The 24,565-nt window shown below is 49.8% G+C and overlaps 2 protein-coding genes across 4 annotated transcripts; both read right to left on the bottom strand.

Annotated features, from left to right (window-relative positions):
- Positions 1 to 497: 497 nt before the first annotated feature.
- stat2 (signal transducer and activator of transcription 2) lies at positions 498 to 16,641 on the bottom strand. Of its 3 annotated transcripts, XM_056605804.1 has the most exons (24): positions 16,453 to 16,641; positions 15,850 to 15,981; positions 14,997 to 15,141; positions 13,936 to 14,031; positions 13,384 to 13,476; positions 13,168 to 13,246; positions 13,002 to 13,069; positions 12,301 to 12,452; positions 11,365 to 11,520; positions 10,828 to 10,917; positions 10,688 to 10,747; positions 10,561 to 10,581; positions 10,344 to 10,437; positions 9,923 to 9,970; positions 9,496 to 9,582; positions 8,410 to 8,508; positions 7,720 to 7,855; positions 7,543 to 7,595; positions 7,305 to 7,399; positions 6,808 to 6,947; positions 6,116 to 6,304; positions 5,718 to 5,772; positions 3,860 to 3,963; positions 499 to 1,845 (listed from the first exon to the last, which is right to left on the bottom strand). In XM_056605804.1, the coding sequence occupies exons 2-24, from the start codon at positions 15,978 to 15,980 to the stop codon at positions 1,649 to 1,651; spliced, it is 2,388 nt and encodes a 795-aa protein (XP_056461779.1). In that variant the 5' UTR covers position 15,981; positions 16,453 to 16,641; the 3' UTR covers positions 499 to 1,648. The 3 variants fall into 3 exon arrangements, with proteins under 3 accessions (XP_056461781.1, XP_056461779.1, XP_056461780.1); XM_056605806.1 differs by lacking the exon at positions 16,453 to 16,641 and having other exon boundaries at positions 498 to 1,845; positions 15,850 to 15,980; XM_056605805.1 differs by lacking the exon at positions 3,860 to 3,963 and having other exon boundaries at positions 1,664 to 1,845.
- Positions 16,642 to 17,251: 610 nt separating this feature from the next.
- apof (apolipoprotein F) lies at positions 17,252 to 20,778 on the bottom strand. The gene is made up of 3 exons (XM_056605851.1): positions 20,572 to 20,778; positions 18,559 to 19,972; positions 17,252 to 18,525 (listed from the first exon to the last, which is right to left on the bottom strand). The coding sequence occupies exons 1-2, from the start codon at positions 20,776 to 20,778 to the stop codon at positions 18,563 to 18,565; spliced, it is 1,617 nt and encodes a 538-aa protein (XP_056461826.1). The 3' UTR covers positions 17,252 to 18,525; positions 18,559 to 18,562.
- Between the last annotated feature and the right edge of the window lie 3,787 nt (positions 20,779 to 24,565).

Consider the following 24,565-nt stretch of genomic DNA (forward strand, 5'->3'; position numbering starts at 1 on the left):
CCTCACCTAAAAATGATCAGTATATTTGTGCACATCCTCCCCTTAAGTGGTCCCATGCCTCGGCTTTAAACCACCATGTCCCTAGTCTGGCTGAACGGAAGTGGACAGCGTCTATTGCTTAGCGGCCGATTTGGCCGCGACTCCTCCCCTTCCGGTTGCTGGCGTTACCGTATTGTGCCCCCCCCCAATTCGGAAACTAGGCAGTATGCCGAGTTTTGAAGAGGACTTTGACGGCGCTGTAAAGTTGGCATGTTTGGCTCTTTCCATCGAAAATTGCAAAGAACTGCAAAAGATTTGCTTACAGCATTTGCTGAGGAAGAAAGATGTTCTATTTTGCATGGACACTGCTGCTGCTTCCCGGGCTTAGCCCCACCCTAGACGATTGTGATTGGTTTAAAGAAATAAAAAAAGGCCCGCCCAGTTTCCACATAGGCTCGAGGGTGGCTCCAGACCATTCTACTTGCTGTAGTTTGGTCTGGCTTTGCGAGACTACTACCATGTCCCTAACCTATCACTGCAGTACCTTTCAACCACCGCCAGATGGCGACTGAACCCCGACGCACCTTTCAACGCAACACTTTGCTGGTTCTTAAATAGTTCAGACATGTCAGTAATGCGTCCTTATACTTGAAGCTCGACATACAGAATGTCCAAAGCATTGTAACTCACAGCTCGGTCTGTTCGGGGAACAGATCAAGTCCAGTCTGACACGGGCGACCACATGACAACTTGCTTACTTTAGCGACTGGCATCACTGTGAACTGTGAGCTGCTGGTCTCTGTCTCTTAAGACTGAATAAAGCTGTCCCCCCCTGACAGTGGACGTTGGCCTGGTCCCGGTCCCCAGATGTGTTGGGAGGAGTCCATCCTTGAGCTGCTGTCTAGTCTTTGATATTACAAAACAGATGAAGGGGTGAGGGCGGTCTGCAGATTAGATGACGGGGTTAGGGGGGTCTTCCAAAATAATTATTCTTTTGTCAACCATTATATATTAACCAGGTTTGTTCTTAGTCAATTCCATAAAATATATATATATACATTTGCAAATCTCCGTGATATACCAAAATAAAACCGATTTGAAAACTGATTTGTCACCGACTATTTTTTATTGTTCTGAGGCCTCCTCTCTCAGCTCATCTGATGAATCCACAACCAAACGAGAACCGAGCCCCGCCATCACAGCTTTTATTGAACATGTTTCAGTTCCGTTCCATAACACAATTATGTAAAAATAAGTGCAACAACTCCAACAGGACCTTCACCCTAAGGTCCTGAAAGACCAAAACCATCGTCCCACGGCCAGAGCTCAGCTCCATCCCCAGTCCACCGCAATGTTTCTAGTTTGTTCCCCCACATCTGGTACATCCATAAACCCAGCTGGAATAACGATTAAACATAGACGTTCTAATTACCTCAACATTTTCTTCACAGGATAAAACAGGTCGTCAGCATAAAGCAGAAAAGCTCTTGCAGTAACCAGCGTTGCTGTAGAGGGCGCCCTTCCCTTCCTGGTTGGACGATGACATTAGAGGACGATGACATTAGAAACGTTGAGAGGATTACTTGTTGAACCTTCATAATAGAGGTTACCAGCAGGGGTAGCCAACATCTGGTTGGTTCACAACAGAAGTCCGGTGAGCTCCACAAGGCTACAGCTGGCCGATGGGGCAGTCGAACTGGAAGGACAGGTCGATCTGGGGTCCGTCCAGAGTCAGCAGGTCCCAGGAGTTGAAGCCCTCCGCCTGGTCGAGGAGGGCCAGCAGGTCACCGTCTGCATCCCTCCCCGTGGAGGACAGCAGGGGGTCGTTCATCGCCGCCTCCGCCGCCTTCAGGATCGCATCTCCGTCTGGAGCAGGAGAAGCAGGAACAGGAGGAGGAGGAGGAGGAGGAGGAGGAGCAGGAAGAGGAGGAGGAGGAGGAGGAGCAAGAAGAGGAGGAGGAAGAGGAGGAGCAGGAAGAGGAGGAGTAGGAGTGGGTGGAGGCGGAGGAGGAGGAGGAGGAGGAGGAGGAGGAGAAGGAGGAGGAGGAGGAGGAGGAGGAGTAGGAGGATGAGCAGAGGGAGAGGAGTAGGAGGATGAGCAGAGGGAGAGGAGTAGGAGGGGGAGCAGGCGCAGGAGAAGGAACAGAAGGAAAAGGGGGAGGAGGAGGAGGGGGAGGAGGAACAGGAAGAGGAGGAGGAGGAGGAGGAGGAGGAGGAGGAGGAGGAGGAGGAGGAGGAGGAGTAGGAGCAAGAAGAGGAGGAGAAGGAGGAGGAGGAAGAGGAGGAGCAGGAAGAGGAGGAGTAGGTGTGGGAGGAGGCGGAGGAGGAGGAGGAGGAAGAGGAGGAGGAGGAGTAGGAGTGGGAGGAGGAGGAGGAGGAGGAGGAGAAGGAGGAGGAGTAGGAGGAGGAGCAGAGGGAGAGGGGGAGGAGTAGAAGGAAAAGGGGGAGGAGGAGGAGGAGGGGGAGGAGGAACAGGAAGAGGGAGGAGGAGGAGGAGGAGGAGGAGCAGGAACAGGAGGAGGAGGAGGAACCGGAGGAGGAGGAGGAGGAGGAGAAGGGGAGGAGTAGGAGGGGGAGCAGGAGGAGAGTCCACCATTGATTAGACTTTAAAAGAAGTCCCTTTACTGGTTAGTTTGTAGTTTGTATTTTTTCCCTCCCAACGTGCATTATGATGACTCAGCAATGCATTGTATTATAAATTTGCATGCATATTTGATTCGATTAGATTTGAATCCCATGTTTAGGCATGTACCATGTTCCAATCTTACCAGGGGAAACAGCTACAGCCTAAAAACGGGCTTCTCTCACTCAAATATAAGTTCATTCAACAAAACAAAGACTTTATGTAGACCTACAGGGAGACCTCACGTAGGCCTACCGACTATTGGTAGACCTCATGAAGGCCTACAGGTAGACATCATGTAGACCTCATGTAGGCCAAACGAATACAGGTAGACTTCATGTAGGCCTACCGACTACAGTGGACTTCATGTAGGCCTACTGACTACAATAGACTTCATGTAGGACTACAGGTAGAATTAATGTAGGCCTACCGACTACAGTAGACTTCATGTAGACCTACCGACTACAGGTAGACCTAATGTAGGCCTACAGGTAGACTTCAAGTCGGCCTACCGACTACAGCAGACTTCATTTAGGCCTACCGACTACAGTAGACTTCATGTAGACCTACCGACTACAGGTAGACCTAATGTAGGCCTACAGGTAGACTTCAAGTCGGCCTACCGACTACAGCAGACTTCATTTAGGCCTACCGACTACAGGTAGACTTCATGTAGGCCTACCGACTACAGGTAGACTTCATGCAGGCCTACAAGTAGACTTCATGCAGGCCTACCGACTACAGTAGACTTCATGTAGGCCTACGGGTAGAATTAATGTAGGTCTACAGACTACATGTAAACTTCATGTAGGCCTACAGGTAGACCTCATGTAGGCCAGTCGACTGCAGTGGACTTCATGTTAACTTGAGGAGGTATACTGCGTTGAATCGTGAAAGCTGCAGCAGGCGGAGATGTTGAAATGATTAAACCGAATGAAAGGTTACGAAAAGCTCCCAAGCAACCTGTGTATTCATTCAACCAGCCCCACATACCCCCCCACAAACACCCCCACATCTACCCCCAGAAACACCCCCATACACCTCCACATACACCCCCACAAACACCCCCACGTACCGCCTCACATACCGCCCACATACCCCCCACATACACCCCCAAACACCAGACATACCCCCTGCGCCCCAAAACACCAGGAACGCTCCCAGTGCCCCCAAACACCCCACATGCTCCCCGACCGTTGATTGGCGGGAGCAGAGGGGAGGGAGGGCAGGCGGTGGTCGGACAGAGCCAGGACTCACCGGCGGTCTGTCCACACAGCTCACCCTGTGAGGGCGGAGCCTCCGCGCCCTCTGCGCCCTCCGCCATGTCTGAGTACTGAGGGGACTTGGCTTCCAGCCGGCCCCTGCAGGGACCAATCACAAGCAGCCGTTAACCGGCGGCTCATTGGCTGTCGTTACCGAGTTCATGAGGCCGGAGCTTCTGAGTTGTTGTCGTTTTCAACAACAAACCACAAACAAATAAACAACACATCAACAACAGCAACAGATGTTTGGAACGACTGGGAAGGAAAATATGTAGTCACTAGAGACTAAGACTGAGTGGTGGCAGAGAGATGGATGTAGTCACTAGAGACTAAGACTGAGTGGTGGTAGAGAGATGGATGTACTCACTAGAGACTAAGGGTGCACTCTAGTGAGTACATCCATGGCCATCTGATGGCCATCTGGCCATCCGCATGCACGGCTACGCAACCCGAGCTGGATGACGTATAGTCCATGCGACGACCATGTACATAATAAAGGCGACAAGCCTTTATTATTAAACGGTAAGCGGTAAACATGGCGTCAAGCGATGTTTACGCTTGTTTGCGTACTCGAAAAAAACAGCAGTGAGAGTGGGCTCTATCTGAGAACGGCTCCAAATAAGCAAAAGAACTGTGTTCTCTGTGTTGTTGTCCATTGTTGTTAAAACTCTGACTGGCGGCAGACTTTATTATGGTCCATGCAGCGGACGCTTGGTGATGACGTGTTACGACGTGATGACGTATGCACAAGAGCCTACCGTGGCCAGGCCAGATGGCCTATGGCCTATGGCCTAGTGGCCTAGGGCCTAGTGTGACAGCCACGTCTGGCCGTGGCTGTTGGCCGTTTTCACACCTAACCGTGCTCAAATCTGCCAGTATGAGTGTGGCCAGTCTGGCCAGGCCAGGCCATCACGTCGTATTACTTGCGACGTGATGACGCATGTACAAGAGCCTACCGTGGCCAGGCCAGATGGCCACGGCCAGATGGCCTAGTGTGAGTGCAGGCCAGAGAAGAATGGGGCCAGTTGAGCACGTTTAGGTGTGAAAACGGCCAACAGCCACGGCCAGATGGCCTAGTGTGAGTGCACCCTAAGACTGAGTGGTGATAGGTAGAGGGTAGAGGAGAAGATGTACTCATTAGAGACTAAAGGCTAATTTATGCTCTACGTTAGATACGCATACACAGACGGAGCCTTCTGTCCGTACTCTGCGTACATTTCGTCCGCATTTCCGCACGTATCCTGCAAGCTTGCGGATGTGTACGGACACGGACCAAACGTTGCAGTACCAACGGAAATCGTGGGGGCAGTGTCTGGCATTGTACACAAAAAAGTGCCATGAATAGCATACACAAAGAAAAATGACTGGAATTCTCCGTCCACACTCCGGACCGGGATGTATTTAGTGGTCTCACTGACCACCGCCGTCTACAACGTTGCCTCCGATTTCGCCACCTTCTCAATAGATGCAGGATCGTTTTCTCCCCATCATCGTCATGTTTGTTGTCATAAACTTTTTTTACTTTATTGGAGTAACTTTTGAATCTGAACGACGCCCTCTAGAGGATGTTTTGCTCAACGTCCATTCCAACGTAAAGGACGCTTGAAAGTGTAGGACAGTGAAGGTTAGAACGTTGATAACGTCCGTCTCTATTTACAGACGAAATGGGAGCATAACTGAGCCGTAAGACTGAGTGGTGTTTTTTTTCTCTTCATTTTATTTCTGTGCTTTTCGTTTGTTTTTCTGTTACGTGTCTGTTCTCTTTACTATGCAAGAAAAAAAAAAAAAAAAAAAAAAAAGACTGGTGAGTGAGAGTGGTGGTAGGTAGGGGGTAGAGAGATGAAGGTACTCACTCCTTGGAGACAAAGACCAGCTTTGTCCGGATGTATTTGACGTACGGACTTTCTTCTGAGAGGAGCACAGTGAGACGCACATGAACACATGAGTGCATGCAGTAGGGTTTTAGTCGACACAGCGCCCCCTATTGGCATCAGCGATAAATACAACAATAGCAGTATGCTTCTTTTGGAAGATAGTTTTGTCATCTGTTATCTGTGAGCAGGTGGCAATATTGAAAACAAACCATTACTATTATTATTATAATTATAATTTATTACTAATCATTATAATAGTAATTAACAAATATTTCAACTATTATTCTGGGCGCAGTTACGTCCCCCTCCACTAGATGGCGCAGGTGGCTGCCTATAGCACCGAGCGGCCAAGAAGGTCCCTGAACAGGAGCTCTCACCTCCACACTTGTCAGTGTAGTACTTCCCGAAGGCCTGGTCCTTGGGGATGTTGGGGTACAGGTACAGCAGCGGGTTCTCCGGGACGTTGTCTGCCTCCATCAGCTGGAAGTTCCTGATGATCTCGTGGAAGGGGATCTGGGCCAGGTCCGTCCTGGTGAAGGGCTGCACCGACTTCACGTCTGGCTCGTCTGAGGGAGAGCCGCAGGGGGTTGGGGTGGGGGTTGGGGTGGGGGGGGGGGGGGGGGGTTGGGGGGGTGAAGACGGGCAGCGCAGTGGTGGAACAAGCTTCCTTCCGATGTCGGGACCGCAGAGTCGCTCAACAGCTTTCGCCAAAAGACTCAGGTCTCACCTGTTCAGAGTTCACCTGGACTCTGAACTCTCCCCCCTGCCACCCACACCCCTTTTACACACTTGTAGTATGTTGTACGTCCTGGCACTACAAAAAGTAGTACTTAGTACTGTGTAGCATCTTATTCAAGCTATCTTTGTTGTAAACGGGGAATGGGTTAACCTAGTGACGGTTAGTGCTTGGTTCTATAAACATCCTTACTGTACCGACAGCGATACATGGTTTCCCTTCCTCTGACGAATGTTCTTATGCAAGTCTCTTTGGGTGAAGCGTCTCAATGCTCTGAATTTAACTCATGGGGGAACACGTCGACTCCACCGGAGAGTGGGGAGCGGGACTCACTGTCGGGGGTGTAGTCCACCCAGGAGAAGGTCACCCCTCCGTCTTTGATGCTCTCACTGAAGCGCAGCAGGAACGTCCCTCTGAGCTTCTTCTTCAGGAGGCGTTTCACCCGCTCCTTACTCACGAAGCCTAGGATGAAGCTGGAGACAGAGAGAGAGAGAGAGAGAGAGAGAGGGGGGGGGGGGGGGGGAAGAGAGAGAGAGAGAGAGAGGAGAGAGAGAGAGAGAGAGAGAGAGAGAGAGAGAGAGAGAGAGAGAGAGAGAGAGAGAGAGAGAGAGAGAGAGAGAGAGAGAGAGAGAGAGAGAGAGAGAGAGAGAGAGAGAGAGAGAGAGAGAGAGAGAGAGAGAGCTTCAAGTATCGGCCTTCACACCAAAAGATAGTTGAGGTCAATGCTGAACCAAGGGCCTGTGATCACACAGCGGCCTGGCCTACACGCAGCAACGTGTTCTACTCTGTCCCAGATGAGCGCTGGTAGAAGGAGCGGGTCAATCACTCACCCATCTTTCCACATCTCTTCCAGGCAGGCTTTAACCATCGTCAGAATTCCATCAAACCACACCCAGAAGGTGAAGTTGGCGTGGGCGGTGTTCTCCTACAAAGAAAGGTTCAGGTTCAATGTCTCCCAGCGACCCACACGGACACACACAGACACACACAGACCCACACAGACCCACACAGACCTCCTGTCACCGGCCTGTACGTCGCGCACAACCGACCTTGTTCAACTGTGTTTACCTTGCTGAATCGGGCCCAGGAGATCTGACAGGTGTCGTAGTTGTCTTGTTTGTCTGCAGGCATGAAAAGAGAAGAATGAAACCTGTTAGTGGAGGTTTTGGGGGGGGGGGGGGGGGGGGGGGGCGAGGAGGCGGCGATGGAGGGGGTGGTGGGGGTGGTGGGGGTTGGGGTGCGTACCGAACAGTTTGTGGGCGATCATGTCCAGCTGACTGCTCTCCAGACCCCGCCCGGTGGAGGACAGGAACTGCCAGCTCAACATCTCCGCCAGCACCGGCCAGGGGGCAATAGGAGGGTTGGCGAAGAACAGGACATCCTGGAAACCGTGCACACACACACACACACAAATGTCATGCACACACACACACACACACAATGTCACGCACACACACACACACACAGTGACACAAACACACACACACATGCACACACACACACACACACACACACACACACACAAATGTCATGCACACACACACACACACACAATGTCACGCACACACACACACACACACAGTGACAAAAAAACACACACACATGCACACACACACACACACACACACACACACACACACACACTGACACGCACACACACACTCACACACACACACACACACACACACACATACATACACACACACATACACAAGCACATATGCACATATGCACACAGTGACACACACACACACACACACACACACACACACATAGTAACACACGCACACAAACAAACAAACCACGGAAGCACAGGTGTGAAGTTACTAAGTAAATCTAATCTTTGCCAGGGATGTGTAAACTTCCTGGAGCAGCAGCAGCATTGCAGGGAGTCCGGGAGCAGCGCGGGCCGTCTGACCAGCGGGCGGCGCTCACCTTGGGGCTCTCAGAGAGCATGTTGAACCACAGGACCGCCACCCAGGCACTCTGCTGCTGGCTGGAGTTGGAGATGATGACCACCGGGAGAGAGGAGGCCTGACCACAGGGGGCGGCGGACACACGGGTCAGAGACACGCCGTCACAGGCCTCTCCGCCATCACATGAGGTCACCCTTCAACTACACTTATCACTAGGGATGGGCAAAATGATCCTTTTCCGGGAATCAGTTCTTTCAGTTCAGTTCACTATAACGATTTGTTTGTTTGATTCGTTCGTTAAGTCAGATTACGTCATTTGACAGGGAATCTCACAGGTGTCTGCCTGCCCCCCCCCCCGACGGTACCACCTTGTAATTTGTTCACCCGGGTGCCATGGCAACACCATTGCTACCTCTCATTGGCTGAATCTTTCAGAACGTTGTAGACTCAATCAATATAAGGTCGCGGGGAGACAAAGCTCTGTTTGTTTGTATATTTTATTTACGTGACTTTTTACGTTATTTTATTGTATATTTATATTTTTGTTTTATGTTAAAAAAAAAAGAATCAAAGAACCAGTTCTCTTGTTTTGGGGAACCAGCTCTTGTCGTTCACCTTCGGGATTCGTTCGTTGGGAACGAATCGGTCGCGACCGATTCATCCCTACTTATCACTTATTACTTTGAACTTAGCTTTCTAAAGTTTGGGGTGGGGGTCACTTAGAAATGTCCCGAAGATCAATGAAGATAACATCACATTTATTAGAAATACTGTCTGGACATTGTTAATGTGGTAAATGACTATTCTAGCTGGAAACGGCAGATAATTAATGGAATATCTACATAGGTGTACCGAGGCTCATTTCCAGCCACCATCACTCGTGTGTTCCAATGGTACACTGTTTAGCTAATTGTGTTAAAAGGCTAATTGCTAATTGATTGGCTTATGTTAGCACAGCTGAAAACAGTTGAAGAGAAGTGTGAGTTTTCATGGATAACATGAAATTGTCTGGGTGACTACAAACTTTTGAACGGTGGTTTATGTAGACTCAATCTATAGACAGGCTACCCCCAAAGCAAACCCCAATCCCCAGAGGAGAACGTACCTGCAGCTCAACCACCTCCGCGTCCGGAAGCTCAAAATTTGTTTTGAAGCTGATGACGTGAAGCTCCTCAGTCACACTAAGAGAGATCTGTTTAAAACGGTGCCCGCATGCACACACACGCATGCGCCGACACACAAACACACACACACACACACATGCAGGCACGCATGCAAAGACACACAAACACACACACACACACACACACATGCAGGCACGCATGCAAAGACACACAAACACACACACACACACACACGCAGGCACGCACGCGCAGACACATAAACACACACACGCAAACACAAACACACACACGCACACACACACGCACAAACACAAAAAACCTGTGAGACAGCGTCCAGATCCTTGTTCATCGACATCAGCAGGTAGGAGGATCAGAGGTAGAACAGACTTATGGACCATCTCTACTCACCTCACTAACCACTTTGCCCCCGCCTCCACTCTTCTGCTCCTTCAGCGTCTAGAACAACAGACATCCACAATGTGTAAGACCCTTTATCAGATCTGGTAGGGTGAGACAAACCCTAACCCTAACCCTTACCCAAACCCTAACCCTAACCCTTACCCAAACCCTAACCCTAACTCTAGCCCTAGCTCTGACCCTAGCCCTAACCCTAACCCTTGCCCTGGCGCTAACCCTAGCCCTTGCTCTGGCCCTAGCCCTAACCCTTATCCTAGCCCTAGCCCTAGCTCTGGCCCTAGCCATAGCCCTAACCCTTAGCATAACCCTAGCCCTAACGCTTAGCCTAACTTTAGCCCTTACTCTAGACCTCATCCCAACACTAGCCCTGGCCCTAACACCAGCCCGTACCCTCACCCTAGCCCTTACCCACCAGGTGTCTGAAGTCAGCCACCAAGCCCCCGTCCTGGCTCTCGGCCATGGTCAGGGCCTTGCTGGAGGTCCCCAGAACGTTGAAGCGCCGAGACCTGCACACACGCGCGCACACACACACACACACACACAACAAACATGAAAGTCCTGTTTAACAATCGGCTCCCATGACAGAAGAAGAGAACAAAAGGAAAGTCTTGAGTTTGGCGATGGCTTACCCTTTAACTTGTGGCATGTCCCTGAACAAATATAGGACAGAAAGAAACAAAGAGCAGCCATCGGGTCATTCACACCGCATCCTGTGATTGGTCAACGTTTACAACCTCTATCCGGCGGTTGCCTCACCTGTCCATGGAGACAGTCACCTTCATGGAGTGATTGAGCTCTGGAAACTTCACCAGAAGCCTGGAATCCAACAAACCAACCATAAACACCAGTGTCGTGAAGGGATGAACGCTAAGACCTGAGGAGCCGCTGACACCGACCTGGCCTTCACGGAGAACTGGACGTTGGTCCTCAGGACCAGCGGGCCTTTCCCCTGAGGCATGGAGGGCTGGGTCTCCACCACAAAGGAGCTGATGACAGACAGACCCACAGGGAGCCCAGGGGTGGGTTGGTTGGTGAGTGAGTGAGTGAGTGAGTGAGTGAGTGAGTGAGTGAGTGAGTGAGTGAGTGAGTGAGTGAGTGAGTGAGTGAGTGAGTGAGTGAGTGAGTGAGTGAGTGAGTGAGTGAGTGAGTGAGTGAGTGAGTGAGTGAGTGAGTGAGTGAGTGAGTGAGTGAGTGAGTGAGTGAGTGAGTGAGTGAGTGAGTGAGTGAGTGAGTGAGTGAGTGAGTGAGTGAAGTATAGTGAGTGAGTGAAGTATAGTGAGTGAGTGAAGTATAGTGAGTGAGTGAGTGAGTGAGTGAGTGAGTGAGTGAGTGAGTGAGTGAGTGAGTGAGTGAGTGAGTCAGTGAGTCAGTGAGTCAGTGAGTCAGTGAGTGAGTGTGTATATGGTGTTTGTGTGTTTAGTGTGTTGTAATACCTCTTCAGTAGATCCCGCAGCAGAGTCTCGGCCCTGACCTGAAGAGGTTTCTGTTGCTTGAAGGGGTCCTGGTCGTAGGAGAGCTTCCCCATCAGTTCCTCCAGCTTCTTCAGGAACTTCAGGACCTGGACCAGACAGCGAGCCAGACCGGTGAACCTGGTGGGGCAGGGGAACAAGACCGGTGAACCTGGGACAGGAACAAGACCTGTGAACAAGACCGGTGAACCTGAACCTGGGACAGGAACAAGACCTGTGAACAAGACCGGCGAACCTGGGACAGGAACAAGACCTGTGAACAAGACCGGTGTCCTGGGACAGGAATAAAGCTTAAGGTGAAGAGGAGAGTTAGGGGAAGAGGAGGGTTAAGGGGGAGAGTGGCTAGAGGGGAGGGGGAGAGTTAAGGGGGAGGGTGGTTAAGGGTAGAGGAGGGTCAAGGGAAGAGAAGGGTTAAGGGAAAGGAGGGTTAAGGGTAGCAGAGGGTTAAGGGGGAGGAGGGTTAAGGGAAGAGGAGGGTTAAGGGAAAGGAGGGTTAAGGGTAGCAGAGGGTTAAGGGGGAGGAGGGTTAAGGGAAGAGGGGGGTTAAAGGAAGAGGAGGGTTCAGGGGGATGGGGGTTAAGGAAAGAGGAGGGTTAAAGGGGACATGTTACGACACCAGGAGTGTGTGTGATTAGCCGTTACAAGCCATTGTGAAAATGTGCCTCTTCTGACATCACAGGTGGGCGTGTCCGCCTAGATGTGTGCTGGATAGATCAGTCTACCAGCAAACCCAGTAGCTGTGGCAAACGTTGCTCGTCTATCCGTCATACATCCAGGTGGACACGGCCACCTGGGATGCCGGAAGCTTCACCTTTTCAAAACGGCTTGTAATGGCTAATCACACACACACACACCTGGTGGTATAATGTGTCCCCTAGAAGGGAAGAGGAGTGACCGTACCACTTGTCCAGCTGATCCAGGCAGACGTCGTCCGGGGCTCCGATGCAGGCTCTCTGCTGCCGCCGCTGCCAGTCCGCCAGCTCCCCCTGCACCAGGAGCCCCTGCAGCAGCCCACACGAGTCCAGGAGCCGGATGAGAGCTGCCAGCAATGTCTGAAGCAGGACCAGGGGAGGGGCGGGAGAGAGGATGGAGCCATGAGAGTTGAGTCAACAAGAGTGGATGTAGGTGGGAGGCCACAGCAGGAACAGGGAACACATCGAAGTCACAAGTCAAAGTCAAAGTTACATTTATTTGTACAGCACAGTATCAGACACAGTGGTTATTCAAAGAGCTTTAAGATAAAAATAAAAAAATAGAATAAAATATATATATAGCACCATGCTTAGCCAATCAGAGCACATAACTGCCCAGTATTTAAGTCCCACCACATAGCCCAGGGGGCCAGAACGCTCCAGGTAACGCGTCCATCAGATGCCCTACTAAGCGTATCTCCACGCGTGCCTATACAATTCCCCTCCTTTTGCTTCATAGATGATGCTTCAATAAAATGAGTTACAAGCGATCCTGACTCGGCAACCTATTTCTAAAAAGAACACAGCAATATATATAAATAAACAAATAAAAAATATATAAAAAGAACAACAGAATAAAACAAGATAAATTGAAAGCAAGAAAATAAATGGGTTTCAAGACAGAAATACCTTTCTGCACTCGTTCAGCTTGTTCAGGAGGGTCTGGATTTGCATCTGCTGAGCCTTGTCCGTCATCACTGCAGGACAGTTTGACGAGAGAACCATCAGCTCCATGCAGACCTAGACTAGGCAGCTAGAATAACGAGCGGAAGCCTTCCAGGTTCCGTGGACTCACCTTCCATCTGCAGGGTTTTGTACTTGAAGTCAAACTCGTCCTGCTGCTCCTCAAGACAGATGAGGGTGTGTTCCAGACACTGGGACCCAGGAGCGGCCGAACCACCAAGAAAAAACGGGAAATCATATCACATGAACAAGAGTTCAGAGTGAAAACAGTCCCACTATGGAGACACAGTCCTTAACCACAGGAAGAGTTGGAGACGGATCGCCCTACCTGCACTTCGTTTCTGAGGCCCGCCATCTGGCGCTCCAGGTCCTTGTGGGTGTCCGTGTTCATAGGACTCTGGTCCATCTTTAGGCCTTGGACCTGGGGCAAGATGGGGGACAAGATGGAGGACGAGATGGGCGACAAGATGGAGGACGAGATGGGGGACAAGATGGAGGACAGGGAGTGTGAGTAGAGCTCCTCGTATCAACATAGATCATAACCTGGTTATAAAAATTATAAACCAATAGTAATACGAAATCCATTTCGAAACATTAAAAAAGGATTTGTGTGTATTTCCTGTGTGTGTTTTGTTTTTTCATGAGCCCTTCTGCATTGAGTAATAAATGTGCTTCCATTCTGTCTGACTCTGTCTGTCTGGGCCAGGTGAGGTTGCTCAAACCAGCCATCATCCACACACACTCAAGGAAGTAACTAATATTATTATTCTTTTATTTGATTTTGGACTTTATTATTCATGTTCTGGTAGCATGGAACACCCAGCTGGTCTGTACGGTCGGTAGAGCGTACAGCACCAAGACGTCTAGTCTTCAAACAAACCTGCTCATCCAGGCGTGCGGTCTGAAGAATTTCCTTTTCCTTTCCAAGGAACCATAGGATCATGCCTGCCAACGTACAAGGACTTTCCTGGTACCTCTGTGGGGCGAGATCAACAAGGATCATATTTCATACGCATCTCAGTAGCGAAATAATACCACCAATATTTAACCGAGAAAACCAAGTGCCAGCCAACAGAAATCAAGTTACTGTTGTTTTAAGTTACTGTTGGCTCATTGAATGTTTTGTGCGTCACGTTTCAGTGGTTCCCCTTGAGTAGATTTGGAGGAACAATTTCTTGAGAGAACCCCGGCCTTCTGCGGCAGCTCTGTCGTCTTTGAGCGACCACCCCCAAGTTTACCAATTATTTAACGAAGAATTACATACTAACATTGACGCAAGCGGGAGATTAGACAAACCACAGTCCACTGGGCTAACAATAACCCGAAAGAGTATAACGTATTTAACGAGGCGCTGTTTATTTTTACACTAATCAAATAACCAGACATCCTGTTCGTAGAGCACAGTAAAACATACATTGTATTTCATTGGTTCCTTTTTTTTTTTATGACATTTAACGATGTTATCTTGTCACAAATTGTTACAAGGGTACTACAATGATACTGTGATTAAGAACCAACTGGTGTCAAATCCTCTGTTTGTGCCCGTCTCTGCTTACTCAGATCACTCATTTAATCTACAACGTCGCTATTATTATGCTCACACTCAACCACCTGTGCTTGCTTTAAAAAGAAAGTTGCCATGAGTCATAACAAAGGGGAACCCTCCCTCTGAGCTCGGAGGCCACAACAATCACACTCACACTTTCTTATCTCAGATAAAACAGATCTTCTGGTTTTCTGCAGGCCTGACAGCCAGCCAATAGCTCCTTCAATCAACTCTTGTGCTTCTGACCTCTGAAGTACAAGTCTATACAATATCAGGTCAATGGAAATCTACTCCCAAGTGTTATTGACTCAATATGCAGATTCTAACGGAACGGGTGTGTGGGCGGACCAGAGAGCAGAGACAGTTTCCACCCTCGGTGGCGTGCGACCACAGACCTGGAAGTTCTGCTTGTAGCGTCGGATGTTGTGCTGCATCAGGAAGAGCTCCTCCTGCACGAAGCGGCTGTACTGGTTGTCCAGGTTCTCCAGCAGCACCTGGTACAGAACCATGGCGAAGTCCAGGTCCTGGGCGGCCCGCTCCCTGAGGCACACCACACAGAGAGGGTCAGATCCAGCTGGGTCCCCATGTGGTGGTCGACCGTGGATCAGTTTGAAAAGCACATGAGCCACCGAGGTCTGATATCATCCGTTATTCTGATCGTTAAAGCCCACTACATAATGATACTATAGATCTATAGATCTACTCACACTACTTGGCACGCTTGGCACGTGTGTGTGTGTGTGTGTGTGTGTGTGTGTGTGTGTGTGTGTGTGTGTGTGTGTGTGTGTGTGTGTGTGTGTGTGTGTGTGTGTGTGTGTGTGTGTGTGATTGAGTAAAAAAAAATAACAATAAAGTCAGGTTAATGTAAACACATTAAAGTTTATCCAATCTGGTACAGAAGCATGTCAATAAATGTTAAAATATTGTATTTCGTATGCAGCCACTATTCTGCTTCTATTCAATACTAATTACCAACAACTACTAATATTTTTAACATCACAATTTCTAATTAATCTGGAAAGTACAACTTTCGAGGGAGACATTTAATTGCTTCACCAATAAAGACGTCTACTCTACTGTGAAAGAGGGGCCAGAGGGTATGAATGAACAGCATCCAAAGAGAGTTCCTTTATCCCCCAAAATGAAACCTGTTTCCGGACCCCTGGACGCTCCTACAGAGATCCGGGGGTCCGGGTCTAACCCAGAAGGGGGCCCGTGGGGGGGGGAGGGAGCTAGCGGGGGTCTCACCACTCCTGCTTCTCGATCCAGGCGGCCAGGTAGTGCCTCACGTCCATGGGGAGGCCGTCGCGGTCGTACAGCTCGTGCAGCTGCTGTGAATACGACGAGTGCAGCTGCTGTAGGCTCTCCCACTGCGCCATGCTGAGCACACAACCACCACAACAACCACCACAACAACAACGACGACAACAAAATGTCAGCTTCACACTGATTCAAGGAATAAAGCCTGGTTTAGTATAAACGTTACTGTAGTTTGTACTGTAGTATAATGTAAATCATACTACACTGTACTCAACTGTAGTATATCTAAATCATACTACACTGACTGTATTGTACTGTAGTATAATCCAAATTGTAGCCTCAAATAAGTGCACCAAGACACTATAAATTAAAGTTGAATATGGTTTGCACACTATCTTGGTCCACACTTTTTCACCCTCCCATTTTCTTACAATGAACTAAAACGATTAAATTGCATTGCATCTTCAAAGTAGGCGTAACGATATATGGCATCTTCCTCAAAGCCTTACAAAATAGTTCATGGGAGGTGTCTTAAAGCAGTTGTTTACATGTGTAGCAAACATGTTGTTCACATGTTAATAACTTACTCACCTGCTCCGTGGACCTCAGTGTTAAGTTCACTCTTTGACGATGTTAGTTATTATTAACTGTTACAGCTGACAATACATGGATTAGAAGTATTCATTCAATCGTTTATAAAAAAAAACTTAACGCCACGATCATATTAAACAGAATATAATGATAAAAAAATGAACACTTCCTGGTATTATTATTTTTTTAAATTTCCATTGACGCGTAGTGCAGTCTTTATCCGCCCTGTTTCCTCCAGGGTGCTCAGTCAGCCATTTTGGAGCTTCGCTAACAGCTTTATAAGGCTGTTGGAGCCGAAATGACTGGACAACGACGCTGGTTTCCTCGGGACCATTTTGAAAATGTGATTGGTGGTTGGGGGCAAACTAAAGAGTACAGTTGGGTGTTCTAGTTGTCAATCACCGTCTGCCCGTATTCACCAGAAACGATACTGATGGCGCAGTCAAGAATTTCCATGAAATGACGTCGGAAAGTGATGACACACGGAGCGGTTAAAATACACCCACACTTTATCAGCATAACCATATTAAAACCATACATCTATAATCTATATAGTAAGGCGTGTGTGGTCAGACGAATGACTATAAAGTAAGTATTGCAAAAGGTTGTGTTATTATAAGTTAACTGATCAAATGACCACCCTGCCCATAGAGTATGTTAGATTACGGTAAAACATGCAAGTAGGTCAAGGGATAATGGGAGGATACACTTTTATTTTGGGATTGAAAACCCTTTTTTTTTTAAATCAATATTCAAAAGGATAAAAATACCAAAAGGAGTTATCAGCTAGAGTTTAGAATATGAAATTATGAATAAATAAGCATAGTGAATTCAATTCAATTCGTGTATTCTTTTTATTGACATACAAAAATGACAAATTGTGCCACAAAATACCCTGAACATAAACCAGCGGAACAAATGCCTTTGACCTGATAATAACGGCAGAAGGAAAACAAGGCGGGACGTCGGGGTCTAGAGAGGCGTTCTCCTTTACACTGCTTTCAAACTTTATGGGACTTTTTATGTTTACGATTTTAAGTTTTTCTGCAATGTTACTAGTTATTTGGTTAATCATTATCTTACACACACATCTCATACAAAATAATGCTCAACTGAAAATATATCGACTTCAACTCGATTAGTTAAACTAAAGCAGACAGGTGATACGGTGGTAATTACACACATTGTATTGGATGTAATAAAATAATGTTTTACTTTGTGAGGTCACCTGACTACGACTAACAGAAGCATATTTTGTGCATGAGATGGGGCCAAGTGGCTCTAGAGAGGCTCTAGAGAGGGTTCAGAGACGCTCTCTAGAGCCTCTCTAGAGCATAGAGACTCTACAGAGGCTTCAGCGAGGCTCTAGAGAGGGTTTAAAGAGGCTCTAAAGAGGTTCTAGAGAGGCTCTAACAAGGCTCTAGAGAGGCCCTAGAGAGGCTCTAAAGAGGTTTTAACAAGGCTCTAGAGAGGCTCTAGAGAGGCTCTAAAGAGGCTCTAGAGAGGCTCTAAAGAGGCTCTGGAGAGGTTTTAAAGAGGCTCTTAAGAGGCTCTAAAGAGGCTCTAGAGAGGCTCTAAAGAGGCTCTGGAGAGGGTTTAAAGAGGCTCTTAAGAGGCTCTAAAGAGGCTCTAGAAAGGGTTTAAAGAGGCTCTTAAGAGGTTCTAGAGAGGCTCTAAAGGGGCTTTAAAGAGGCTCTCTAGAGCTTCTCTCGAGTAAAGACATTCTACAGAGGCGCGAGAGAGGCTCTGGAGAGGGTTTAAGGAGGCTCTAAAGAGGCTCTAACGAGGCTCTAGAGAGGCCCTAGAGAGGCCCTAGAGAGGCTCTAACAAGGCTCTAGAGAGGCTCTAGAGAGGCTCTAGAGAGGCTCAAATGAGGCTCTAGAGAGGCTCTAAAGAGGCTCTAGAGAGGCTCTAACAAGGCTCTAGAGAGGCTCTAGAGAGGCTCTAACAAGGCTCTAGAGAGGCCCTAGAGAGGCCCTAGAGAGGCTCTAGAGAGGCTCTAGAGAGGCTCTAACAAGGCCCTAGAGAGGCTCTAACAAGGCTCAAACGAGGCTCTAGAGAGGCCCTAGAGAGGCCCTAGAGAGGCTCTAGAGAGGCTCTAGAGAGGCTCTCAGTCCTCCTGCATGCGGAGGACCTCCTCCTCCCAGGTGTACTGGTTCACCAGCAGGTCCTCGTCCTTCATGGAGCCCAGGAGGTACTTGAGGCTGGCCTTCACGCCCGTTTTCACGCCCGCCCCCAGGGCGTAGCCGGCCACGCCCGCCGTGCCCCCCGTGACCGCCATCAGAGCGTCCGTGCCCAGGTCCACGGCGCTCAGGAGGGCCCTCTCGCGCGCCGTCTCCGTGCAGTTGAGCGAGGCGTAGTACATGGCGGTGCCCAGGCTGTACAGCGTGCTGACGGCGGGGATCCACTCCACCACGCTGTAGATGTTCTGCTCCTTCCTGTCGCTGCAGCGGTCGTCGTCGTCGGCGCCGCGCCTCCAGCGGCGGCCGGCCGCCGGAGACCACGGGTCCTTCTCCGCTCGGCACAGGCGGAGCCAGCAGTCGGAGGAGTCGGCCGCCGGCACCACGCGGCTCCCCTTTTTCAGCACCGCGCTGTACTTGCTCCGGCCCGCCTTGAGGAGGCCGCCGCCGCCGCCACCGCCGCCGCCGTGGGCTATCCCCGCACACTGGAGTCCCAGGCTCTCGCAGGCCCTCAGCGCCTCCTCCAGCCCCTCCGACGGTCCCTCCACCGCCTTCCCCAGCAGCAAGGTCCCGTTGACCTGGGCCCAGCCCTCACACACCTCCCAGTGCTTCTCCCTCCCGGAGGTCCCCTGGAGGGTCTTACTCTCCCTTGCCAGCTGCTGGATGTTGAACATCACGGCCTCCATTTGCATTTCGTCCACCCGCTGGGTCTCTGCCGGCGGGGGCGGGGAGGTGGCCGCCGCCGCCGCCGCCGCCGTGGAGGCTACAGCGCGGCTGATCCGCCTCTCTATCAGGGCCTCCACCTCCACCAGCAGCTCCTCCGTGTCTGCCACCCCCAGCAGGTCGTAGAGCTGCAGCATCAGGGCCACCGCCTCCTGGTGGCAGTCCGCCACCGCCAGCACGGGCACCAGGGACAGGCCCAGGAGCTCCTGGGGGAACAGGGGGGACCGGGGGTCCTCCATGGTGCTGGCAGACAGTAGCTCCTCACAGCTCACGTTCTCCTGACTCTGGATGTGGTTGTGGATCTGACCCACAAGCTTTTCCCTGAGGAGCGAGATCATGCGCTTGGCCGAGTGGATCCGTTGGCCCTCGTGAACCGGGAAGTGCTTGAACCCGCCATGGGGCCTGGAGCCCAGCACGCTCTGTCTGGCCGGTCTCGTTGACCCGTCGCCGTCCTGGAGGTTGGAGCTGGGGAGTGGAGCGCTCCTGTGGGCCAGAGGAGAGGTGGACCTACACAGGGCCTGCTCGGTCAGCAGCAGCTGGATCACCAGCAGCCACCTCATCTGGGAGCACATCATGCTGGCTGGGAGACTCCTGGTCCAACAACACGCGGCTGGGCGCTAGGAAACAACAGAGTCACGGGTTCATTGAGACGCATAGCATCACAGAGCAGTCGCTCATCTGAGCGGTTCGACTCCGCCAGTGACGTGTGTGTTCTGAACACCTGCTCCCCGGTTTTAGGGTTTAACGCACCATTCCAATTATAATTGATACAATTATAAAAATGATTGGATTGTCACGCATTTCGATTTCTCGGATCAAAGAGCATAGTACGATAAGGCATAGGGGATGCATAACAAACTATATTTTAGTCTGATTAAAATAGGCCTACTTAAATCTCTGTAGAAGGACGTTTACTGATTATTGGGGACTTTTTGTTTGACACACCACTTCTTCAGCACAGCCATAAATAGATGTTGAACTTGAGACTGTTCACTCAAACTAAAACTGTTACCGCTTTCATGTCTTTTCTCTCCATTTCCAACCACAAGGTCACGTCTCTTAAATACACACAGTGGGTAGCCGAGCCAGCTGACACTTAAGGTCACAGCAGCCGGCTGTATCTCGTTCTCTGGACACCAGCCTGTGGTTTTCCAGCCAGAACAGAGTCCACCGTACCACACGCCACTCTTCTGTCACTTTCTCCTTCTACACTCACCTTAAAACCGCACTTCTGTGGAACTTCAAAAGTCTTCTGGAATTCCGACTTTCTTGCAGCCTGCAGAGTATTCCTGTCATTTATTTCCTTTTCCCTGAATCCCCACTTTAGGATCTTGGTGGTTTGAGCTCCGAATGAGACTGTCCCCCTCTGCAGAGGGACAGCCCCCCGTCTCTCCCTGTCTGCCTCCATGCTCGTCCTCCTCATCCCCCTGTCGGCCCCGTTGCTCAATAGGAGGAGCGGGGCTAGAATATTGATTCACGTGGGCAAGGTCCGTGTTTTCTAAAGCGTTTTTGTTTGTTTGCACTGGCATCCCCTCATCCTCCTCTCCCCCAGAGCTATGCCCCTCTCTCTCTCTCTCTCTCTCTCTCTCTCTCTCTCTCTCTCTCTCTCTCTCTCTCTCTCTCTCTCTCTCTCTCTCTCTCTCTCTCCCTCCCTCCCTCTCCCTCTCTCGCCTTGTTTGCCAAATGTCAAAATACAAAACTTATTGTTAGGATTGACAGAAACAAAAACTTTTAAACGTTTGCCTTGATCTTTCTCTCTCTCTCTCATCACATACTAGCTCTCTCTCTCTCTCTCTCTCTCTCTCTCTCTCTCTCTCTCTCTCTCTCTCTCTCTCTCTCTCTCTCTCTCTCTCTCTCCTGTTATGAGCTACAGGAGACTTATCACATGAAGGCACATGAAGTGTCATGCTCTGCTGGGAGGGGAGTGTGGCTGTGAGCTCCCCTGTCTCTGACACTATAGAAACAGAGAATAAAAGCCCTTTCTGTGGGGATTGAGGCTGCCAGGAGAGGGTGGATTTCCCTCAGAGAGATATTTCCGTACAACACCGCAATGCACTTGGCTGTTGAGTTCCTCTCAGAGGCTAACAACGTAGCAGACTGATGGTGGATACAAGCCATCTCAGGCAACACGTACTGTTGTTTACTATGTCATTATACCCCCTGCTACAGACTCCCCTCTCTCTCTCTCTCTCTCTCTCTCTCTCTCTCTCTCTCTCTCTCGCTCTCTCTCGCTCTCTCTCTCTCTCTCTCTCTCTCTCTCTCTCTCTCTCTCTCTCTCTCTCTCATAGTCTAGAAGGAACAAAAGCTGCTCTCTTACGAGTGGAAGGGCTTCATTCTGGGGGGCTCTCCTTTACTCTGGGGTAGGGTCTCCTTTACTCTGGGGAGGGGGGGGTCTCCTAAAGTCTGGGGGGGAGCTCCTTTACTCGGGGGGGGGGGGGGGGGGGGCTCCACCTTAAGTATGGGGGGCTCTGTGTCCTCTACAGACTGGGGTCCATGCTCTTCAAATGAACCCTGGTTCCCAGGAGTAAACACCACTGTCCACAATGGACGGAGTCCAGCCATGAATGCAGATTGGCAAATCGCTGCCAATATTTACTGTGGAACTATAAAGAGAAAAGATATTGTAGGCAAGTGTATTAAACTCCAGAGATGAACAGATCTATTTAGAACTGTGTTGGAGTGGATGACGGCTGGCAACCTGATTGGACTCCCTGGGTGAGGCTGCTCACCTGATGCACCTTGAGCAATCATTAACATTTACATTTTACATTAAAGTCATTTAGCAGATGCTTTTATCCAAAGCGACAATAAGTAAGAGGAAGAGAAACAACCATATATTGCTGTCGGTACAGAAAGGATGTTCATAGAACCAAATGCCAAGCACTAACAATCCTTTTTTACAGGCTAATCAGGTTTAACAATTTCCCATCAGATCTTCTGCATGGCACCAGCTCCTGTGTCATAATCAATCAACTGCTAAAATAAATGGGTTTCGTAAACCCGCCCTGAGTCTGTCCTTGTCTAGAGGGGCCCACTTAAAGTTACGAGGTGGTGTATAGCATGGGCCGTGCCCCGTGGGGGTTTTGTAACCTTCATGTTCAATGAAGCCTCATACTGACCCTTTCTGCGCATCACTCTTAAACCAAGCAGATTGAGAGTGGAGATTGCCACTCTCTAAGACTGCACTGAATCAATGGCTGTTGTTTCCCAGGGGCCTTCTCTCTCCGCGTGACTTACAGCCGACCACGTCTGTCAGTATCGCTAGCTTAGGGCCGATGACTCATACGAACATTACAACAGCGATATGAGGGTTTCCCACGGGGCCAATCAGAGCAAGCCAATACAGCGGCCATATGCCTCACAGTTGTGTGTCCAGGGAATTGGGGTTCATTTACAGTTAGCCGCCATTGTGATGCATGTGATCACAAGAATGGCCCAGTGCAATTAACATGTCAGGAAGTCTCTCATCGCCTTTAAAAGACCATCACGGGGTAAACATTCTCTGTATTCATGATCTAATGCTTGCTATAGATTGTAAATATGTATTTACGACAACGGGTGTACTAACCAAATCTGGAGACGAGCAGAGTGTGTGAAAACATCAGGACTGCGGTCTGTCACCCAAGCGGTGAAGTGGTGAGCCAAGCCAGATAGGGGCTTGGTTCTAATCCACTCGGTTCTAGTCCACTTGGTTCTAGTCCACATCTAGTCCACATGGCTTAACTTCAACGTGAGGTCTAGAGTACTTATGACCCGACCCATCCCTGTGAGGCCCTGGTACACTGGACCGGACCCTGTGACACTGGACCCGTCCCTGTGATGCCTTGGTTCACTGAACCTATCCCTGTGACTCTTTGGGCCTGTGAAGCTCTGTGTTCCTTCGAGGAGTCGAGGCATTGAGGATTAAAAAAACAATTCAAGGACTCTGGCGCTATGAAACACATGGGATGTTTGATTAGAAGCGGGAGCTGTATTCACCCGTTGTCATAGTAGAGTTTATCTGTTCATGTCCCTCCCGGTGTTCATGGCTCCTAGCATGCAAGCCTTTTGATATGATTGGATAAATATTAGATTGAGCTCACAGGATATAAAAACCTAAATAGATGACTTGTATGCGGCCTTCCGAAACCTGTTTGGAGGCTTTATCTGTGGGAATGAGAGCAGGGAGGGGATAGCTTCCGTGTGACTGCTTCCCCAAGGTCGTAACACACCTCTTCTTAGAGGCAAACAAAGCCTTTCCCTCTGCTCAAAATAACTTGCATACAACGCAACACCCATTGTGTGCATACCGTATAGCACCCACACGCCGGTGCTAAACGACCCCTAAAGGCTGCCACACAGCACCTGGGTGGCTTCATGGGTTCCGCAGAAGTGCTGCCCTTGTTACTCCTCTAGATCCAGTGCAGACTGGCAGGTCAGAGCATGGGCTGCTGGCCCAACGGGCATAAAGCTAGTGAACTATCTTTCCTTGCCAAAGCCGCTTTGATGGTTTCCTCATCGTCCGATGTTGCTAGTCTTAAACATTCGCTAAATGTGCGGTTTTATAGGACAGATCGTTCTGCAGCGATATCAACCATTTTCTTTGAACCACAACCCCCCCCCCCCCCCCCCCCCCCCCCCCCCCCCCCCCCCCCCCCCCCCCCCCCCCCCCCACCTGCTGAAAGAATGGTTAAAGTCAGCGTTTTTTCCCCTTTGACTTCTATCATAAAAAATAGCCTGCTGAGCACCTGCTCAGTGTGACCCCGTGACGCGATTCTGTAAGCTAACAAAACAAGACTTTCCATATTACCTATGGGGGAGGTCCTTGAAGGCCACACCGATTTGTAAGCTCCTAGGGTTCTCTGAAGCGGATTGTTTTCTAAAAGTAGGCATGCCCAGCACTGGTATATGGCCGACTCTTCAGCCACGGGATAGGTACTATTTATAACTCAGAAACTGTAGCCGTATAATTACGCAAAATAGGGAGAAAGAAAAAAGTAAAAGAATAATTAGACACATGATTACAAAAGTGTGAAACTTGAATAGGTGCATTCTTCAATTCCACCCCAGGGAACTGGTTCTGTGTGTGTGTGTGTGTGTGTGTGTGTGTGTGTGTGTGTGTGTGTGTGTGTGTGTGTGTGTGTGTGTGTGTGTGTGTGTGTGTGTGTGTGTGTGTGTGTGTGTGTGTGTGTGTGTGTGTGTGTGTGTGTGTGTGTGTGTGTGTGTGTGTG

The sequence above is a fragment of the Gadus chalcogrammus genome, chromosome 13 (assembly GCF_026213295.1).
Source record: "Gadus chalcogrammus isolate NIFS_2021 chromosome 13, NIFS_Gcha_1.0, whole genome shotgun sequence".
Lineage (NCBI taxonomy): Eukaryota > Metazoa > Chordata > Actinopteri > Gadiformes > Gadidae > Gadus > Gadus chalcogrammus.

Bases quoted from the DNA above. Each gene is read 5' to 3' on its own strand.
- apof (XM_056605851.1), bottom strand. From the start codon at position 20,778: ATGAGGAGGACGAGCATGGAGGCAGACAGGGAGAGACGGGGGGCTGTC. The intron at 19,973-20,571 runs GTGAGTGTAGAA...GTTGTTTCCTAG, and splicing joins CACAGAAGTGCGGTTTTAAG to CGCCCAGCCGCGTGTTGTTG.
- stat2 (XM_056605806.1), bottom strand. From the start codon at position 15,980: ATGGCGCAGTGGGAGAGCCTACAGCAGCTGCACTCGTCGTATTCACAG. The intron at 14,032-14,996 runs GTCTGTGGTCGC...CTCGCCCCACAG, and splicing joins GCTACAAGCAGAACTTCCAG to AGGTACCAGGAAAGTCCTTG. The intron at 9,971-10,343 runs GTGGGTAAGGGC...CTGTTGTTCTAG, and splicing joins TGGCTGACTTCAGACACCTG to ACGCTGAAGGAGCAGAAGAG.